A 21,426-nucleotide genomic window follows, 5' to 3' on the forward strand; every position below is an offset into this window, starting at 1 on the left:
TTTCCTTCTCCAATGCATGAAAGTGAAAAGTGAAAGTGAAGTCGCGCAGTCGTGTCCGACTCTTAGCGACCCCATGGACTGCAGCCTACCAGGCTCCTCTGTCCGTGGGATTTTCCAGGCAGGAGTACTGGAGTGGGATGCCATTGCCTTCTCCAGTCTATTTTACATGTGGTAATGTAAGTTTCCATGTTACTCTTTCCATACATCTCACCCTCTCCTCCCCTCTCCCCACGTGCATAAGTCTATTCTCTATGTCTGTTTCTCCACTGGTTGCCCTGTAAATAAATTCTTCAGTACCATTTTGGTAGATTCCATATATATGTGTTATTAGAACTGACACAAATGCATTTCATTTTATGGCTAATATTCCATTGTGTATATTGTGTCCGTTGTATATGTACCACTTCTTTATACATTCTTTAACTTCTTTATCCATTCATCTGTCGATGGATATCTAGGTTGCTTCCATGTTCTAGCTATTGTCAATAGTGCTACAATGAACAGTGGGATACATGTATCTTTTTCAACCTTGGTTTCCTCAGGGTATATACATAAGAGTGGGATTGCTGGGTTGTATAGTGGTTTTATTCCTAGTTTTTTAAAGAATCTCCATACCGTCTTCCATAGAGGCTGTATCAATGTACATTCCCACCAACAGTGCAAGAGCATTCCCTTTGTTCCACATCCTCTCCAGCATTATTGTTTGTAGACTTTTTGATGATGGCCATTCTGACCAGTGTGAGGTGATACCTCATCGTAGTTTTGATTTGCATTTCTCTAATAATGAGTGATGTTGAGCATCTTTTCATGCATTTGATAGGCATATGTATGTCTTCTTTGGAGAAATGTCTGTTTAAGTCTTTTCCCCACTTTTTGATTGAGTTGTATGTCGATTTTGGAAATTAATCCTTTGTCAGTTGTTTCATTTGCTATTATTTTCTCCCATTCTGAGGGTTGTCTTTTCACCTGGCTTATAGTTTCCTTTGCTGTGCACAAGCTTTTAAGTTTAATCAAGTCCCACTTGTTTACTTTTGTTTTTATTTCCATTACTCTAGGAGGTGGGTCATAGAGGATCTTGCTTTGATTTATGTCATCAAGTGTTCTGCCTATGTTTAAGAGTTTTATAGTTTCTGGTCTTGCATTTAGGTCTTTAATCCATTATGAGTTTATCTTTGTGTATTGTGTTAGGAAGTGTTCTAATTTCATTCTTTTACATGTAGCTGTCCAGTTTTCCCAGCACCATTTCTTGAAGAGGCTGTCTTTGTCCCATTGTATAATTCTTGCCTCTTGTCAAAAATAAGGTACCCATAGGTGCATGGGTTTACTTCTGGGCTTTCCATCTTGTTCAGTTGGTCTATATTTCTGTTTTTTTTTTTTTTTTGGCAGTACCATACTGTCTTGATGACTGTAGCTTTATAGTATAATCTGAAGTCAGGAAGGTTGATTCCTCCAGCTCCATTCTTCTTTTTCAGGACTGCTTTGGCTATTCGGGGTCTTTTGTGTTTCCATATGAATTGTGAAATTTTTTGTTCCAGTTCTGTGAAAGCTGCCATTGCTAATTTGATAAGGATCTCACTGAATCTGTGGATTGTGTTTGGTAGTATTGTCATTTTCACAATATTGATTCTTCCTACCTAGGAACATGGGATATCTCTCCATCTGTTTCTGTTGTCTTTGATTTCTTTCATTAGTGTCTTATAGTTTTCTGTGTACAGTTCTTTTGTCTCCTGAGGTAAGTTTATTCCTAAATATTTAATTCTTTTTCTTGGAATGGTGAATGGGATTGTTTCCTTAATTTCTCTTTCTGATTTTTCATTGTTAGTATATAGAAATGCAAGTGATTTCTGTGCATTGATTTTGTATCCTGCAACTTCGCTGTATTCACTGATTAGCTCTAGTAATTTTCTGATACTATCTTTAGGGTTTTCTATGTACAATATTATGTCATCTGCAAACACTGAGAACTTTACTTTTTCTTTTCTGATCTGGATCCCTTTTATTTCTTTTCCTTCTCTGATGGCTGTAGCTAGGACTTCCAGAACTATGTTGAATAATAGTGGTGAAAGTGGATACCCTTGTCTTTTTCCTGATCTTAGGGGAAATGCTTTCAGTTTTTCACCATTGAGAATAATGTTTGCTGTAGGCTTATCATATATCACCTTTTCTATGTTGAGGTAGATCCCTTCTATGCCCATTTTGTGAAGAGTTTTAATCATAAATGGGTACTGAATTTTGTCCAAGGCTTTTTCTGCATCTATTTAGATGATCATATGGTTTTTATCTTTCAATTTGTTAATATGGTGTGTCACATTAATTGATTTGTGTACATTGAAGAATCCTTGCATCCCTGGAACAAACCCAGCTTGCTCATGGTATATGAGCTTTTTGATGTATTACTGAATTCTGTTTGCTGAAATTCTGTTGAGGATTTTTGCATCTATGTTTATCAGTGACATTGGCCTGTAGTTTTCTTTTTTTTTTTTTTTGGCATTTTTAAAAAAAATTTTATTTTATTTTTAAACTTTACAATATTGTATTAGTTTTGCCAAATATCAAAATGAATCCGCCACAGGTATACCTGTGTTCCCCATCCTGAACCCTCCTCCCTTCTCCCTCCCCATACCCTCCTTCTGAGTCGTCCCAGTGCACCAGCCCCAAGCATCCAGTATCGTGCATCGAACTTGGACTGGCGACTCGTTTCATACATGATATTATACATGTTTCACTGCTATTCTCCCAAATCTCCCCACCCTCTCCCTCTCCCACAGAGTCCATAGACTGATCTATACATCAGTGTCTCTTTTGCTGTCTCGTACACATGGTTATTGTTACCATCTTTCTAAATTCCATATATATGCGTTAGTATACTGTATTGGTGTTTTTCTTTCTGGCTTCACTCTGTATAATAGGTTCCAGTTTCATCCATCTCATTAGAACTGATTCAAATGTATTCTTTTTAATGGCTGAGTAATACTCCATTGTGTATATGTACCAAAGCTTTCTTATCCATTCATCTGCTGATGGACATCTAGGTTGTTTCCATGTCCTGGCTATTATAAACAGTGCTGCGATGAACATTGGGGTACACGTGTCTCTTTCCCTTCTGGTTTCCTCAGTGTGTATGCCCAGCAGTGGGATTGCTGGATCATAAGGCAGTTCTATTTCCAGTTTTTTAAGGAATCTCCACACTGTTCTCCATAGCTGTACTAGTTTGCATTCCCACCAACAGTGTAAGAGAGTTCCCTTTTCTCCACACCCTCTCCAGCATTTATTGCCTGTAGACTTATGGATCGCAGCCGTTCTGACTGGCGTGAAATGGTACCTCATAGTGGTTTTGATTTGCATTTCTCTGATAATGAGTGATGTTGAGCATCTTTTCATGTGTTTGTTAGCCATCTGTATGTCTTCTTTGGAGAAATGTCTATTTAGTTCTTCGGCCCATTTTTTGATTGGGTCATTTATTTTTCTGGAGTTGAGCTCTAGGAGTTGCTTGCATATTTTTGAGATTAGTTGTTTGTCCATTGCTTCATTTGCTATTATTTTCTCCCATTCTGAAGGCTGTCTTTTCACCTTGCTAATAGTTTCCTTTGATGTGCAGAAGCTTTTAAGGTTAATTAGGTCCCATTTGTTTATTTTTGCTTTTATTTCCAATATTCTGGGAGGTGGGTCATAGAGGATTCTGCTGTGATGTATGTCAGAGAGTGTTTTGCCTATGTTCTCCTCTAGGAGTTTTATAGTTTCTGGTCTTACGTTGAGATCTTTAATCCATTTTGAGTTTATTTTTGTGTATGGTGTTAGAAAGTGTTCTAGTTTCATTCTTTTACAAGTGGTTGACCAGTTTTCCCAGCACCACTTGTTAAAGAGATTATCTTTAATCCATTGTATATTCTTGCCTCTTTTGTCAAAGATAAGGTGTCCATATGTGCGTGGATTTATCTCTGGGCTTTCTATTTTGTTCCATTGATCAATATTTCTGTCTTTGTGCCAGTACCATACTGTCTTGATAACTGTGGCTTTGTAATAGAGCCTGAAGTCAGGTAGGTTGATTCCTCCAGTTCCATTCTTCTTTCTCAAGATCGCTTTGGCTATTCGAGGTTTTTTGTATTTCCATACAAGTTGTGAAATTATTTGTTCTAGCTCTGTGAAGAATACCTTTGGTAGCTTGATAGGGATTGCATTGAATCTATAAATTGCTTTGGGTAGTATACTCATTTTCACTATATTGATTCTTCTTATAGTTTTCTTTTTTGTGTGTTGTCTTTGTCCAGTTTTGGTATCAGGGTGATGGTGGCCTCTTAGAATGAGTTTTGAAATGTTCCTTCCTCTGCAATTTTTAGAAAGAGTTTTAGAAGGATAGGCATTAGTTCTTCTCTAAATGTTAGATAGAATTGTCCTGTGATGCCATCTGGTCCTGGGCTTTTGTTTTTTGGGAGATGTTTGATCACAGCTTCAATTTCAGTGCTTCTAATTGGGTTGTTCATAATTTTTACTTCTTCCTGGTTCAGTCTTGGAAGACTGAACTTTTATAAGAATCTGTCCATTTCTTCCAGGTTATCCATTTTATTGCCATACAGTTGTTCATAATAGTCTCTTATAATCCTTTGTATTTCTGCATTGTCTGTTGCATCCTCTCCTTTTTCATTTCTAATTTTGTTGATTTGATTCTTCTCTCCTTTTTGCTTGGACACAATCAAGCAACTTTCACTTTAAAACATAATATCCATTTCTAACCTCTACCGAAACCTAGCCTCCCATCTTGGAAGTATGGTGAACATTAAGAGTAAATAAGGAAGATGGATGACCTGACCTATAGAGTCCAGACCTTGGTAGCAAACAACTCCATATTTACAAAACCAGAAACGATGTCAGATGTCCTCATTCTGATGTATAGTTTCAAAGAAATCCAATAAAAATCTTAGGAGTCTTCTATTTTTAGGGATAGAAATTGACTAGCTGGTTCCAGAATGCATATAGAAACATAATGGACCTAGAATATCAATTCTATAAAAGAATAAAGTTAGAGGAATGACCTTACCTGATTTTTTTCAAGACTTAGTACAAAATTTCTGTAACCAAGGCCATATGATATTGGTATAAAAATTGAAACAGAGATCAGTGGAGTAGAATAGAAAGTAAGAATAGACTGAAACAGATATAGTCAGTTGACTTTCAATTAAAGTGCTATAATAATTCTGTGGTAAAATGTATAATCTTTTCTACAAACAGTGCTATAAGGATTAGATATCCAATATTCTGTAATAACCGAAATGGCAAAAGAATTTGAAAACGAATAGGTACATGTATATATGTGTGTAGTTGAATCACCTTGCCGTATACCTGAAACTAACACAACACTGTTAATCCACTATACTCCAACATAAAATAAATTTTTTTAAAAATTAGATATCCGTATGGAAAAACAAAACAAGTAAACCACAAACCTTATCTTACACCATATACAGATTAAGTCAAAATTATAGATCTAGGCATCAGAGTTCCATGAAAAACTAAGAGAATACATAGGTGAAAGTATTTGTATCCTACCATTAAGCAAAGATTTTTGAGACAGGACACAAAGCATGGAGCATTAAAGAAAAAAGTGAACTTTATTAAAAGCTTTTGTTCTTTAAGAGGCATGGTTATGAAATGATAAAGGGAATCTATATAGACAAGAAGAAAATATTTGTTAAACATTCATGTGAGGATTTGTGTCAAGGGTGTGAAGAAAACTTACAACTCAGTAACAAAAAACCCACAAATAAAAATAATTGTATTTGAAAAATACAAATGAAAGACTTGTATAGTTGTTTCAAAGAGAAAAATATATGAATGCTCGATAGCATATGAATATTTGTTCAACATCATTAGTCCTTAGAGGATACAGATAAAAACTGCAGTGAGATACCATACCTACTAGAATGGCTAAAGTTGAGAATGCTGACAATGTAAAATGTTAGCAAGGCTATGGAGAAATGGAACACTCACACATAGCTTGTGAGAACATAACGTTTTACAGGCACTTAGGAAAATAGTTTGGCAGTTCTTTTAAGCATATACTTAACCTTTCAAGCCAGAAATTCTACTTGTTGGTAATTTCCAACAGAAATGAAAATGTATGTCTACATAAAGACTTGTATGATAACTTATTTGTAATAGACAAAATTGAGAAAAAAAAAATGTCTGTCCTGTACTCTGTATCTTCTGCATGAGAATTTTGCAGGAGGTACAACTTGAGGAATTTTTAATTTTCAGAATGACTCCATTGTCCCATTGCAGTTAGGCAGTTTGAGAACCAGTGCCCTAGACGATCCTGTCCAGTATGGTCAGGCCTCTGGCAGCTTACATTGTACTTTTGTGCAAATTTGAGAAACGCAGCTTTCCCCTCCTCCCTCCGTCAACTTTATGTAGAGATTTGCTTTTTCTGGACATTGCATATAAATGGAATCATAGAGCATGTGATCTTTTGTGACTGGCTTTTTTCACTAGTATAATGTTTTCAAGGCTTATTCATGTTGCAGCATCTATCACATTTCATTTCCAAATAATATTCTATTGAATGCATATTTCATATTTTGTTTATTCTGGCACCAATGGATGGATATTTGAGTTGTTTCTACTTTGGGGCTATTATGAATAATGTTGCTTTGAATATTCATGTGCAAATTTTGTGTGAACAGGTTTTCATTTCTCTTGAGTATGTAGTCAGGGGTGGAATTTCTGACTCATATGGTTACTCTGTGTTTAACCCTTTGGAAAACTGCTAGATGGTTATAGTGTTACCAGTAATGTATGTGGATTACAGTGTCTCCACATCTCATGAAGACTTCTTGTTATTTTTTTTTAATTCAATTATAGTTGATTTACAATATGATATTAATTTTGAGTGTACAACACAGTGAATGAATATCTTTATAGGTTATGCTCCATTTAAAGTTACCATCTGTCTTTTTCTTAATATATGTACTGGAGTGTAGTTGATTAGCAGTGCTGTGTTAGTTTGGGTACTATCTGTCTTTTGATCATAGTCATCTTAGTAACTATGAAGAGGTATCTAGCTTTAGTTTTGATTTGTAGTCCCCTGATGACTAATGGTGTTGAGCACCTTTTACATATGCTTATTTGCTTCTGTGTTTCTTCTTTGGAGAAATGCCTATTCAGACCCTTTGCTTATTTTTTTAAATTGAGCTATAATTGACATATAACATTATATTAGTTTCAGGTATACAACATAATGATTTGATATTTACATACATTGTGAAATGATCACCTCAAGAAGTCTAGTTAACATCCCATCACCAGATATAGTTATAAAAATGTTTTTCTTGTGATGAGGATGTTTAAGATCTACTCTCGACAACTTTCAAATACGCAATACAAATACTACAAAAATGTAGTCACCACATTGTACATTATATCCCCATGACTCATTTTATAGCAGGAAGACTGTATCTTTTGACCCCCTTCTCCCATTCTGCCCATGCCCCAGCCCCATCTATGGCAGTCATCTGTCTGTCTCTGTATCTATGAGCTGGTGGTTTTTGTTTGTTTTTTAGATTCCCAGGTAAGTGAGATCATATGGTATTTTTCTTTCTATATCTGACTTACTTTTAAGTTGGATTGTCATTTTATTATTGGGTTGTAAGTATTCTTTATAATAGTCTAGATACCAGCCCCAAGTAAGATATATGATATATAAAAATTTTCTTCCAATCTGTGAATTATTGCAAATTAAAACAGTGAGAAATACTACTGGACACCTAGTCGAATGGCCAAAATCTAAAATATGTACAATGCTGATGAGAATGTGATGTAAAAGGAACTTTCATTCATAATTTTGTGCTTTTATCATTTCAAACTTTGTACAGATTGCACATGACTTCTTAACTCTCTCATGACTTTAGTTTCTCCAGTGTCCTTCTCATCCTTTACCCCTAAATGGAGGAGCATAAAAGCATTTTTCAAATACATGAAGGGCTATCATAGAAAAAGGAATTGAGACTCATTCTATGTAACTCTAGTAGTAGAAGATTGCGTTCTTTTTAAATTATCTTTTGAACAGTCCTTTAAAACTGAGAGAGTTTTGTCAAAATGCAGCACAATTTATAGTGTCTTTTTGGCCCCAGGTCATATAAACCAAGGCAAATAAAAATTACTTCTTTAGACCTTCATCAGCTTGCTATACACATTCAAGTTTTGATCATTATGTTCTTTCATATGCTAAAACAGGCTGATACATTTGGACTAGCCTGCTGTTCTTTTTCTTAAAAAACAAAAATTCCTTCCAATACCTTATTTACATGATTTTATTTTTTCTTTCATTGTTGTTGTTACCATAGTCTTAATTATCCATTTAAAATTTAACTTGTTGCCTACTTAACTGATTTCTTGTAACAACCCTCACTGGTAGCTTGGAGGTTGGTAATAATCACCTATCATAGGCAAACAATTTAGCAGACCAGCAAATAGCATTTTCTGTAGCCACTATACTATACTATCAGTTCAGTTCAGTCACTCAGTCGTGTCCAACTCTCTGCGACCCCATGAACTGCAGCACGCCAGACCTCCCTGTCCATCACCAACTCCCGGAGTTCATTCAGACTCACGTCCATCGAGTCAGTGATGCCATCCAGCCATTTCATCCTCTGTCGTCCCCTCTCCTCCTGCCCCCAATCCCTCCCAGCATCAGAGTCTTTTCCAATGAGTCAACTCTTCGCATGAGGTGGCCAAAGTATTGGAGTTTCAGCTTTAGCATCAGTCCTTCCAATGAACACCCAGGACTGATCTCCTTTAGGATGGACTGGTTGGATCTCCTTGCAGTCCAAGGGACTCTCAAGAGTCTTCTCCAACACCACAGTTCAAAAGCATCAATTCTTCGGCGCTCAGCCTTCTTCACAGTCCAACTCTCACATCCATACATGACCACAGGAAAAACGGACTAGATGACTAGACGGACCTTTGTTGGCAAAGTAATGTCTCTGCTTTTGAATATGCTATCTAGGTTGGTCATAACTTTCCTTCCAAGGAGTAAGCATCTTTTAATTTCATGGCTGCAATCACCATCTGCAGTGATTTTGAAGCCCCCAAAATAAAGTCTGACACTGTTTCCACTGTTTTCCCATCTATTTCCGATGAAGTGATGGGACCAGATGCCATGATAATTTATTACATTTTTATTATTAATAACTGAATGATACATTTTTAGAAGTTTCTTTGGAGATTTCTTACTTTAGGAGTAAAAGACAAAAAAAGCCATAAACTTTTCTTTTTCCTATTTTGGTAAAACTGGTTGAAATGGTACATAGACAAATGAACAGTGTTAGTTTGGTGACAAACTGGAAATCCATCCTTTGTTAGCAATTACTGTTAGAATGAATACTCTTCTAGGCATTGTTGAGGATTTGAAGCAATAAATATTATTAATATACCAAATTGAAAAAATAAAGAAAAATAAAACAGCCAGCCTGGTCTGGCGTCCATTTCCTAGTCTCTCAACTCAGTTTTCCCAGCTCCCCAGGCCCAGAGTCTCATTTCCCCAAATATTCTATAAAATAGCCATTATACTATTTTTACATCTTCTTAATATGCCACAATAAGCACATTCTTTAACACAAGGAGAGTTGTGTATTTTAAAAGCATCATGACCAAGATTTTAGAAATAACTATGAATCTTGGAAATCATGTTTTAAGCTGGCACTCTATAAAACATAATTACTACTGATATAAAAGTTTGTTAGTATTATGATTCAGTTTGGTTAAACATACTTTTATATATATATTTTTTCCTTTTTAAACTTTACGTAGGAATATTGTTAATCTATCTTGTCATTGTCTCAATTTTAGGAAGTTCAGATTAACTAGTCTCATGAAAATATAAAGCCACACCTTTATAAAATCATGGAGAAAACTTTGTTGTTGTTATTCAGTTGCTAAATTGTGTCTGACTGTTTGTGACTCCGTGGACTGTAAAACATTCCAGAGTTTGCTCAAATTCATGTTCACTGAGTTGATGATGCACTCTAACCATCTCTGCTGCCCTCTTCTCCTTTTACCTTCAATCTTTCCCAGCATCACGGTCTTTTCCACTGTTACTTTAAACCAAAATTATTAAATTAGTCTTATTCATCCAAAGTCTCACTTTTTCACTTTTATTACATGAACTTGGTCTCATATGAAAAAACTTCTAAGCTTCTAGCAGAATCTCCAAGAAGAATTTTTTTCTTAAATGTCTAGTACATTGAAACTCTCATTAGATCCTAGAAAAGAAAATTTATGAAAGTGATTACTGTTCTCTATGAACCAATTAGATTATCACTCCTTTAATTTCAGAGGCTTTATAATTCAATTTATTGAGACCCTTCTAAGTTAGGAACATACTTTGTGCTCACATAGTGAGGTCATGGCTTCTCTCAGTTACTACAGCACAGAGAACTTGTAGCTTCAGTTCTGCAACCTCAGGAACAAGTTAAGTAGTCCAAGAAACACAAAAACTCACTGGTCAAGATTTCAAAGGGCTTTTTCCTTTCTAGGGTTCATGAAATTTTTTTTAAATGAAATGGTTTGAGCTCCCAAATAGATAAAAACCTTTGACAAAGATCTGGGGCTTGGAGACAAATTTTGAATCAGTAAGAGTATCTTAAAAATCAAATATTTTGTCAACTCATTTTTTGCGAGTGGGAATATATTATCAGTAAAACTAATTGTGGGTAATTTTTTCCCTTTTCCCAAAGAATACAAGTCAATGACCAGATTGTGGAAGTGGATGGAATCAGCTTGGTGGGTGTCACACAGAATTTTGCTGCAACAGTTCTAAGAAACACCAAGGGCAATGTCAGGTATGTGGCTTGAGATATATACAATTTGATTACTTGATAATTTGTTGAATTTTAGTTTTCTCTCTAATTGTACCTATAAATATATATAATTACCAGAAGAATTTTATCTAAATACTAAAAACTTGTCTTTAGTTTAAAATTTTTCCTTCTTTATTGTGATTAGTTCATGTAAGTTAATAAGACTAAAAATTGTATTAATAATATTCTAGAAAGACATGAAGATATGAAATATACAGTATCAGTGTGGTTAATTGCTGAACTGTGTTAGTGTTTTTCATTGCTAATACAGCAATAATTTCAAGGAAGATAGAATTTCTCAGTAAATATGAATTTAGGCCCCAGATCCCTTCAATAAAATCGTTATGCAGTAAATTGAAACGATTATACATATATCCAGTGATACATGTTACTTAAGACAAGTAGGCGGAATGATTTAAGGTTGATAAATGCATTTTAAAATCTCTTTCTTGTTTTAAAGAATGGCAAGACTAATCTTTGATAAACTATAACTTTTCCAACTTAATAGGACAGACTATACATTATTTGGAACCTTAAATTTATATCTAGCCCTGACGTGCTAAAATTTATAGTCTAGAAAACAAATAAAGTAGTTCTGTGCCAACTAAAGTCGAGGTTTTAATAACTTGTAATTTTGGTCACAGGGTACTTATTTTTTAATGTAGTATTGCTCATGCCTTATCCTTTTCCATAAGTCCTATAAAGAAGCACGTGAGGGGACATTATTTACTGTGTATAATTATGAGTGTATTTTAGTGTTACCTTCAAAATGAAACTGCCAAATATTCTGAAAATATTGATGAGTTAATATTGCTATAAAGAGAGTAACAGGATTTTATTACAGCATATTTTATGTTGCACAAGCACAGGTTTACATTTTATAATTTAGACTTTTTCAATTGGAAACGTCCTTTAATGTAGGGAATGTTAGCCTAAATGACTTCTGTGAGTGCTATGTCAATGATTCAAGAATATGCATCATCCTAAGAAAAGCATGTAAAATAATTAGAAAGAGTGCAGGGAAAATTTGGAGCTGCATGGGCTGGTCCCTCAGTAAATGCAATTGTCTCTGTAGAATTACCGTCTGTTCTTTAGACAGTGCTTTTCTGTGTCAGGGTAGAACTTGGTTTTGAAGCTGCTCATTATGTTTTGCAGTAAATGTTAAAGTGAAATAAGTAAGAAATATGTCCAACTTATAAGAACATTTCTCAGTTGGAAAAAAGTTTGTAGTTACATAGACTCATAGCCACCCCTTTCTTTCCCTTCATAATTTTGTACTCATTTCAAGCCTTGTACAGATGGCAAATGGCTTCTTAATTGTCTCATGATTTCAGTCTCTCCCTTCTTTAATCTGTCTTCATCTTTACCTCTAATGGAAGAACATAAAAGCAGTTTTTAAGTAAAGACCTATCATGGAAAAAGCAATCGACTCATTCTACATAACTTGAGTAGTAGAACTAAGACTTGTGGGTAGAAATAATAATTCTTCCTTTGTTATGTTCCTCGTCTTAATTTTTTTCTTCCAACAAGAAGCCATAACTTTATTAATAATAGAAACAATACAATTTCCAGCTGTTCTGTGTTTAGTTGCTCAGTCATGTCCGACTCTGTGACCCCGTTGACTGTAGACCGCCAGGCTCCTCTGTCCATTGGGATTTTCCAGGCAAGAATACTGGAGTGGATTGCCATACTCCTCTCGAGGGGATCTTCCCAACCCAGGGATCGAACCTAGGTCTTCCACATTGCAGGTGGATTCTTTACCAACTGAGCTACCAGGGAAGCCTGTCTTAACACCTACCTCTCCCTATATTCATGCTCTAGTACAGTATGACTAGTGTAGTCATCATCTTTCAAACATGGATTATAAATTTCTTTCTTCCATACTTTCTGTTTAAAATACTTATCTTGAAGACCGTATTTCAGCTCCTTTGCCCTCTAAGAAATCCTCCTTGATCTCCCTGTTTCCTAGTGATCTCTTCTTCCTGATAATATTCATCATTCATACCACTTTTTTTTAACCTCAAGTTTACAGAACATGCTACATTAATTTTTTAAAGGCATGTATTTAATTTCCTCATTTAATTTGTAAAAAACTTAATATCAAAATGGAACCCTTAGCTTCCTTTATTCCCTCAAATTATTTAACCCTAGGTTTAGATTGATGTATAACTCAGGGTCATAATTGAATGTAAGTAAAAAGACTTTTCTCATTTTAACTTATCAGAAATAACACCTGAATCCTCTGAATTTATTTTAGTTGGTAGTTCTTCATAAGACATTAATACAAAAGTGAAAAGTCAAAGTGAAGTCACTCAGTCATGTCTGACTCTTTCCAACCCCATGGACTGTAGCCTACGAGGTTCCTCCACCATGGAATTTTCCAGGCAAGAGTACTGGAGTGGGTTGCCATTTCCTTCTCCAAGAGATCTTCCCGACCCAGGGATGGAACCTGGGTCTCCTACGTTGCAAACAGACGCTTTTATGGTCTGAGCCACCAGGGAAACCAAAAATGGGATGAAAAATGTTAGATATATATTTTTAATGAAACTTTTTAAACTGAGGGTTTAAAGCATGTATGGTTCTATATTTCTTATTTATTGGGAGATAGCTATCACATTACCGTTTCCTAAAATCTACTTTTTAAAAGGGATATCTAAGAAATCACTAAATTAATTTGAATATTTCAAACTACTAAGTACAGATCAGGAACAAAGGTATGAAACTCATGGCTTTGAGAGCCTGGAAGGAGAAAGATAAGAAACTAGTATTGATAAGTAAGTTGAACCTGAGATTTGGACATGATTATATTTTAATCACTAAGATTGATTTTTTTAACTTATTTCCTGGAAATGCATATGAAATTGGTACCATCATTTGGATATGAATCAAAACCACACAGTGAAATTCTGTTGATTTCACCCACAGTTACAGAGAATCACTTTTATCTGAGCTTAGTCTAATTACTTTTTAAACTTGGAATTGCTGTACCTGAGTTTATGAACTAATAAGTCCTAATGAAAGCCTCATAGAAGTCCCAATTTTGACATATTAGAGAAATTATAAGATAAATATTTTTAATATGATAACTTCTAAGGGCATATATATTTTTTTTTTTCAACCTTACATCATTTATATGAATTAAACCATATTAGGCCACTGTGAAGAAGTGGTTCAACTCAAACCAGGCTATGTTCCTGGAGGATTAGAAGCTCAGGGATGGCTCAAAGTGTTGGAAAAACACTAGTATTTCCTCAGTTTTATTGATAGCATTTAAAACTAAGTGATCCTAATGAAATTATGGTGAGTACTATACTAATCATGTTAATTAAATTCACTTCAGTTGCTCAGTCATGTCCGACTCTTTGCAACCCCATAAACCACAGCACGCCAGGCCTCCCTGCTGCTGCTGCTAAGTCGCTTCAGTTGTGTCCAACTCTGTGCGACCCCATAGACAATAGTGCACCAGGCTCCCATGTCCCTGGGATTCTCCAGGCAAGAATACTGGAGTGGGTTGCCATTTCCTTCTCCAATGCAGGAAAGTGAAAAGTGAAAGTGAAGTCGCTCAGTCGTGTCCGACTCTTAGTGACCCCAAGGAATCCACGGGATTTTCCAGGCAAGAATACTGGAGTGGGGAGGCCTCCCTATCCATCACCAACTCCCGGAGTATACCCAAACTCATGTCCAATGAATCAGTGACGCCATCCAACCGTCTCATCCTCTGGCGTCCCCTTCACCTCCTGTGCTCAGTCATTCCCAGCATCAGGGTCTTTTCAAATGAGTCAGCTCTTCACAAGAGGTGGCCAAAATATTGGACCCTCAGCTTCAACATCAGTCCTTCCAATGAACACCCAGGACTGATCTCTTTTAGGATGGACTGGTTGGATCTCCTTGCAGTCCACAGGACTATCAAGAGTCTTCTCCAACACCACAGTTCAAAAGCATCACTTCTCGCTCAGCTTTCTTTATATTCCCACTCTCACATCCATACATGACCACTGGAAAATCCATAGCCTTGACTAGATGTACCTTTGTTGGCAAAGTAACATCTCTGCTTTTTAATATGCTGTCTAGGTTGGTCATAACTTTTCTTCCAAGGAGTAAGCATCTTTTAATTTCATGGCTGCAATCATCATCTGCAGTGATTTTGGAGCCCCAAAATAAAGTCAGCCATGTTTCCACTGTTTCCCCATCTATTTGCCATGAAGTGATGAGACTGGATACCATGATCTTAGTTTTCTGAATGTTGAGCTTTAAGCTAACCTTTTCACTCTCCTCTTTCACTTTCATCAAGACGCTCTTTAGTTCTTCTTCACTTTCTGCCATAAGGGTGGTATCATCTGCATATCTGAAGTTACTGATATTTCTCCCAGCATTCTTGATTCCAGCTTGTGCTTCTGCCAGCCTAGTGTTTCTCATGATGTAGTCTGCATAGAAGTTAAATAAACAGGGTGACAATATACAGCCTTGACGTACTCCTTTTCCTCTTTGGAACCAGTCTGTTGTTCCATGTCCCGTTCTAACTGTTGCTTCCTGACCTGCATACAGATTTCTCAGGAGGCAGGTCAGGTGGTCTGGTATTCCCATCTCTTTCAGAATTTTCCACAGTTTATTGTGACCCACACAGTCAAAGGCTTTGGCGTAGTCAATAAAGCAGAAATAGATATTTTTCTGGAAATCTCTTGCTTTTTCGATGACTCAGCAGATGTTGGCAGTTTGATCTCTGGTTCCTCTGCCTTTTCTAAAACCAGCTTGAACATCTGGAAGTCACGGTTCACACATTGCTGAAGCTTGGCTTGGAGAATTTTGAGCATTACTTTGCTAGTGTGTGAGATGAGTGCAGTTGTGCAGTAGTTTGAGCATTCTTTGGCATTGCCTTTCTTTGGGATTGGAATGAAAACTGACCTTTTCCAGTCCTGTGGCCACTGCTGAATTTTCCAAATTTGCTCACATATTGAGTGCAGCACTTTCACAGCATTATCTTTTAGAATTTGAAATAGCTCAACTGGAATTCCATCACCTCCACTCGCTTTGTTCATAGTGATGCTTCCTAAGGCCCACTTGACTTCACGTTCCAGGATGTCTGGCTCTAGGTGAGTGATCACACCATCATGATTATCTGGGTTGTGAAGATCTTTTTTGTATAGTTCTTCTGTGTATTCTTGCCACCTCTTCTTAATATCTTTTGCTTCTGTTAGGTCCCTACCATTTCTGTCCTTTATTGAGCCCATCTTTGCATGAAATATTCCCTTGGTATCTCTGATTGTCTTGAAGAGATCTCTAGTCATTCCCATTCTGTTGTTTTCCTCTATTTCTTTGCATTGATTGATGAGGAAGGCTTTCTTATCTCTCCTTGCTCTTCTTTGGAACTCTGCATTCAAATGGGTATATCTTTCCTTTTCTCCTTTGCTTTTGGCTTCTCTTCTCTTCACAGCTATTTGTAAGGCCTCCTGAGACAGCCATTTTGCTTTTTTGCATTTCTTCTTCTTGGGGATGGTCTTGATCCCTGTCTCCTATACAATATCATGAACTTCCATCCATAGTTCATCAGGCACTCTGTCTCTCAGATCTAGTCCCTTAAATCTCTTTCTCCCTTCCACTGTATAATCATAAAGGATTTGATTTAGGTCAAGTCCAGGAGTTGGTTATGGACAGGGAGGCCTGGCGTGCTGCGGTTCATGGGGTCACAAATAGTCAAATGTGAGTGAGCGACTGAACTGACTGACTGACTGATACCTGAATGTTCTAGTGGTTTTCCCCACTTTGTTCAATTTAAGTCTGAATTTGGCCATAAGGAGTTCATGATCTGAGCCACAGTCAGCTCCTGGTCTTGTTTTTGCTGATTGTTTAGAGCTTCTCCATCTTTGGCTGCAAAGAATATAATCAGTCTGAACTTGGTGTTGACCATCTGGTGATGTCTATGTGTAGAGCCATCTCTTGTGTTGTTGGAAGAGGGTGTTTGCTATGTCCAGTGCGTTCTCTGACAAAACTCTATTTGCCTTTGCCCTGCTTCATTCTGTCCTCCAAGGCCAAATTTGCCTGTTACTCCAGGTGTTTCTTGATTTCCTACTTTTATATTCTAGTCCCCTGTAATGAAAAGGACATCTTTTTTGGGTGTTAGTTCTAAAAGGTCTTATAGGTCTTCAAGGAACCGTTCAACTTCAGCTTCTTCAGCGTTCCATAGACTTGGATTACTGTGATATTGAATGGTTTGCCTTGGAAACACCAGAGATCATTCTGTCATTTTTGAGATTGCATCCAGGTACTGCATTTTGGACTCTTTTATTGACTATGATGGCTACTCCATTTCTTCTAAGGGATTCTTGCCCAAAGTAGTAGATACAATGGTCATCTGAGTTAAATTCACCCATTCCAGTCCATTTTAGTTCGCTGATTCCTAGAATGTCGACGTTCTCTCTTGCCATCTCCTGTTTGACCACTGCCAATTTGCCTTGATTCATGGACCTAACATTCCCGGTTCCTATGCAATATTGCTCTTTACAGCATTGGACCTTGCTTCTGTCACCAGTCACATCCGCAACTGGTGTTGTTTTTCTTTGGCTCCATCCCTTCATTCTTTCTGGAGTTATTTCTCCACTGATCATGTTAATTACTTTAAGTAATTGATTAAAGAATGGACTCATAGGACTTAAATAGTTTATGTTCAGAAGTCACGTAACACAACGACAGTAGGCTGAGAAAGACAAGCATTGAAGAAGTGGGCATGGAGGAATCAGACACAGTCTTCCCTATAATACGTCTACTGGATTTCACAGGACTTGTTGATCTCCAGATTTTAAACTACTGTGGTTATGGGCATGGTACCAAGAAGCCCAAAGGTAATGTGTGGTATGGGCTCTCGTAGTGTAAAGGTTTCAGTTACCCCTAATCTTCAGATAAAAGAACAATTACAGTGAGAATCTCAGCAGGCTTTTTTGGAGAAATTAATATTTTTTACAAAGAACAAAGTTGGAGGACTTCTACTGTCTGAAAACTACACTAGTCAGAGTAGTCTGGTTTAAGCATAAGGATAAAAATATAGATTAATGGAACAGAATAGACAGTTTCAATATAGACCTGCACAGACAGAACAATTGATTTTTGACAGATGCACCAAGGTAATTCAGTGGGGAAAATTGCAATCTTTTTAAAAAATAAATGGTGCTGGAACAATTGGATAACCGCATGAAAAAAAAAATGACCTTCTTCCTATGGTGTGTACAAAAATTAACTCATGATTGATCATAGGCCTTAGTGCAACAGTTGAAACAAAAAAGTTTCTAGAAAGCAGGCAAAAATCTTTATGATCTTGGGTTAATGAAATAACACAACCACTTTTCAGAAGTGTTTAGCAAGTTCTTATAAAGTTAAACATACACTTATACCAGCTAGCAGTTCTACTCCCAGCTATTTACTCAAGAGCAATAAAAAGAAATACCTACCCAAAGGCTCACACTCACACATTCATAGGAGCTTCATTCCAAAAGCTCCAAACTGGAAAGAAATGAAATGTCCTTTAACTGATACATGCATTTACAAATTGTATTATGTTCCATACACTGAAATATTTCTTAGCAATACAAAGGAATGAATATATATTTATTTGTTTATATATTAAATAAATGTATATGCCAATATATTTAACACCATGTATGGCTCTGAAAACCATTTATATTGAGTAAAAAGCAAGACACAAAAGGCTTTACCCTGCCTGATTCCATTTAAAATGCATTGAATAAAAAGGGAACATTTGTGAGGTGACAAAATGTACTCTGTTGTGCTTACTGTGCTTGTTATACAACTGTATACATATTTATCAAAACATATTATAGAATTTAAGGTTGGTAAATTTTGTTGTAAATAAATTTGACCTCAGTAAAACTGATTTTTTAAATGTGTGATAATAGTTACAGGTAACTTTAAAAGTGCTATGCTAACTAATTATATTGAAGTGATGGTGATTATAAAGGAGGATCATGTTTATTTAAGAAGGCAGATGCAGTCAAACAATTTCATTAGCAATATGTACATTTTATTGTGCTTTATACTTTTATTTTTTAAATATTTTATTATTGGGTTCTTACTAGAAAAATATATATATCTATATAAAATTCTTTATGTCTGGACTTTTTTCCTTTTTCAAACATGGACTTGCAACATAACTTTTAGGAAATCAAGTTTTGGGGCTGTAGCTTTAATTGGGACTTGACTGTCTTGTTTACTACTATGTGCCTGGCATAGTTGGTGTACCTATTGTTGCATGACATATCACTCCCCAGTTTAACGACTTGGAACAACAAACTTATTATCTCATAGTTTCTGTGATCCGCTTCCCAGCTTTCTTGTGGGAGCCTTTACAGAGATTCATCACAACATGGAAACTAGATTCCCTAGAGGGAGTGATCCAGGGAGTGGATCCAGCCAAGTGGATTCAGCCAAGATGCAGTCTGTCATTTTTCATTTTGCTGAAGTGACATCCCATCAGTTCTGTATTTTATTTGATAAAAGTAACCCAACAAGTGCACCCCACACTCAAGGGGAGAGAATTCCACAGGACATAAATGTAAGAATACAGAGATTACTTGAATTCAGCTTAGCGGCTGCCTGCTATGTAGTGATCAGTAACTAGTTGGACAGAACTAGTTGGACAGATGGATGGATAGGCAGACAGATTAATGTTATTCCATAATATGTGTTAATGTTGCACACCCTGTCTTAAGAAGAACCCTAAAAACCTTGAGACATTTTAAGAAAGACTGACCTTTGGATGGTGAGAGGTCTAAACATTTTTCCTTCTATATATGAAAGATTCTAAAAACTTTTGCCTAAAAAATAGAAAACATTGAAAAGACATGGTAACAATTGTAAAACATTTGAAAGAATGAACTCTGGAACACGGATTGTGTGTGTGCTAGGTTGCTTCAGCCATGTCTGACTCTTTGCAACCCTATGAACTCTAACCTGCCAGGCTCTTCTGTCCAAGGGCTTGTCTAGGCAAGAATACTGGAATGGGTTGCTGTGCCCTCCTGCAGGGGATCTTCTCCACCCAGGGATCAAACCTGTGTCTCTTATGTCTCTTGCATAGGCAAGTGGGAGTCTTTACCACTAGTGCCACCTGGGAAGCCCAGAATGCAGAGTAGCTGCTGTTTTTAACTCCAGACAGGCTTCTTTGTGCTGAAAGGAAGCTGTTATAGGAAAGTGATGCTATAGTAGAAATTGTGATTCTGTATGAGAAATTTCTAATAAATTGGATGTTTGCTTGTCAGCACCATTCACATTAAATTTTAAATGCTTTCTGGCAAGTACCTACTACTTATCCTCAATCACTATGCATTCATCATGCTTTTATCTCCAGTGAATGTATTTAACTACTTTTTGACATTAAGCCATAAAATGCTTCTAAAGGTTAGGATTTTATAGAAACTGTAGTCACAGACAATAGAAAACAAATTAATCTGAGATTCTTAAATATTCCTCTGTCCTTGTTGGAAGAGTTTAAAATATTCAAAAGAAAATATAAGTGAATGATAAGTGAGCTTTTTATAGACATGCTCATGTTTATTTTGGGTTCTCTCCTGGGTATGTAATTTCTAAATATGAGAGCTTTAAAAAATACTTTTTACTTAATATCATTGTGTATTTGAGATTTCCACTTGAAATGCATTGAATATTGAAATGTTTTCAATTCATTAACATCATTTTAATGAGAATGTTTGTTTCCATGATAACCCAAGGGGAAATTGAGAGTTTCACTTTTTTAAAGAGCCTTGGTTTTGTGGTGGAGTGTCATAAATAACGGAGGGCAGTGAGAGCATTGTCATGTTCATGGTCATGTCACATCATGGAGATTGTGAGTTACTGTAGATTTTGTATTTGCCTCACTTGTAAGACCATCCCCTTTCCCTCAGATAAGGCGAGCAGCCACTCTAAAGTTGGGATCATGGATAGTAAATTTTTACACTTGTATATGTGAAAATGGGCTTCCTTGCTGGCTCAGATGATTAAGAATCCTCCTGCAATGCAGGAAACCCAGGTTCGATCCCTGGGTTGGGAAGATCCCCTGGAGAAGGGAATGGCAACCCACTCCAGGATTCTTACCTGGAGAAGTCCATGGACAGAGGAGCCTGGTGGGCTATATAGTCCATGGGATCGCAAAGAGTTGGACACAGCTGAGAGACTAACACTTTCATACATGAAAATGGTCAGCAACTGGTGATAGAATATTAAAGACAGTAGGGATTTCAGGAAACTACTTAAAGGAGACTTTGGCTTAATGAGACTTTTTCTGGTGTTACTATATACAAATTAACATTTAAAAACTTCTTTTTAATATTTGTGTGTGTAAATGTTTAAACCTGAGCCAGTATTCCTGCCCTGTAAATAGGTTCATCTGTACCATTTTTCTATTAATAGATTCTATATATGTGCATTAATATATGCTGTTTTTTCTCTTTCTGACTAACTTCACTCTATATAACAGTTATAGTTATGGTTATAGACTGTATGTATGTAGTCCAGGTTTATCCTTTTTCCCTCTTCATGGCTGACCAATGATCTAGAGGGGTGGGAGGGAGGCTCA

General features: G+C 36.4%; 1 protein-coding gene across 13 annotated transcripts in view; it reads left to right on the forward strand.

The window, feature by feature from the left end:
- The window catches only part of PPP1R9A (protein phosphatase 1 regulatory subunit 9A), a 349,577-nt gene that overhangs the window by 199,835 nt on the left and 128,316 nt on the right, over window positions 1–21,426 (forward strand). For all 13 annotated transcript variants that reach the window (XM_070787167.1, XM_070787170.1, XM_019959701.2 and 10 more), the window contains one exon: window positions 10,728–10,832. In XM_070787167.1, the coding sequence (XP_070643268.1) occupies window positions 10,728–10,832 (105 nt within the window). The remainder of the gene's footprint in view (window positions 1–10,727; window positions 10,833–21,426) is intronic.

The sequence above is a fragment of the Bos indicus genome, chromosome 4 (genome assembly GCF_029378745.1).
Source record: "Bos indicus isolate NIAB-ARS_2022 breed Sahiwal x Tharparkar chromosome 4, NIAB-ARS_B.indTharparkar_mat_pri_1.0, whole genome shotgun sequence".
NCBI classification, from domain to species: Eukaryota; Metazoa; Chordata; class Mammalia; order Artiodactyla; family Bovidae; genus Bos; species Bos indicus.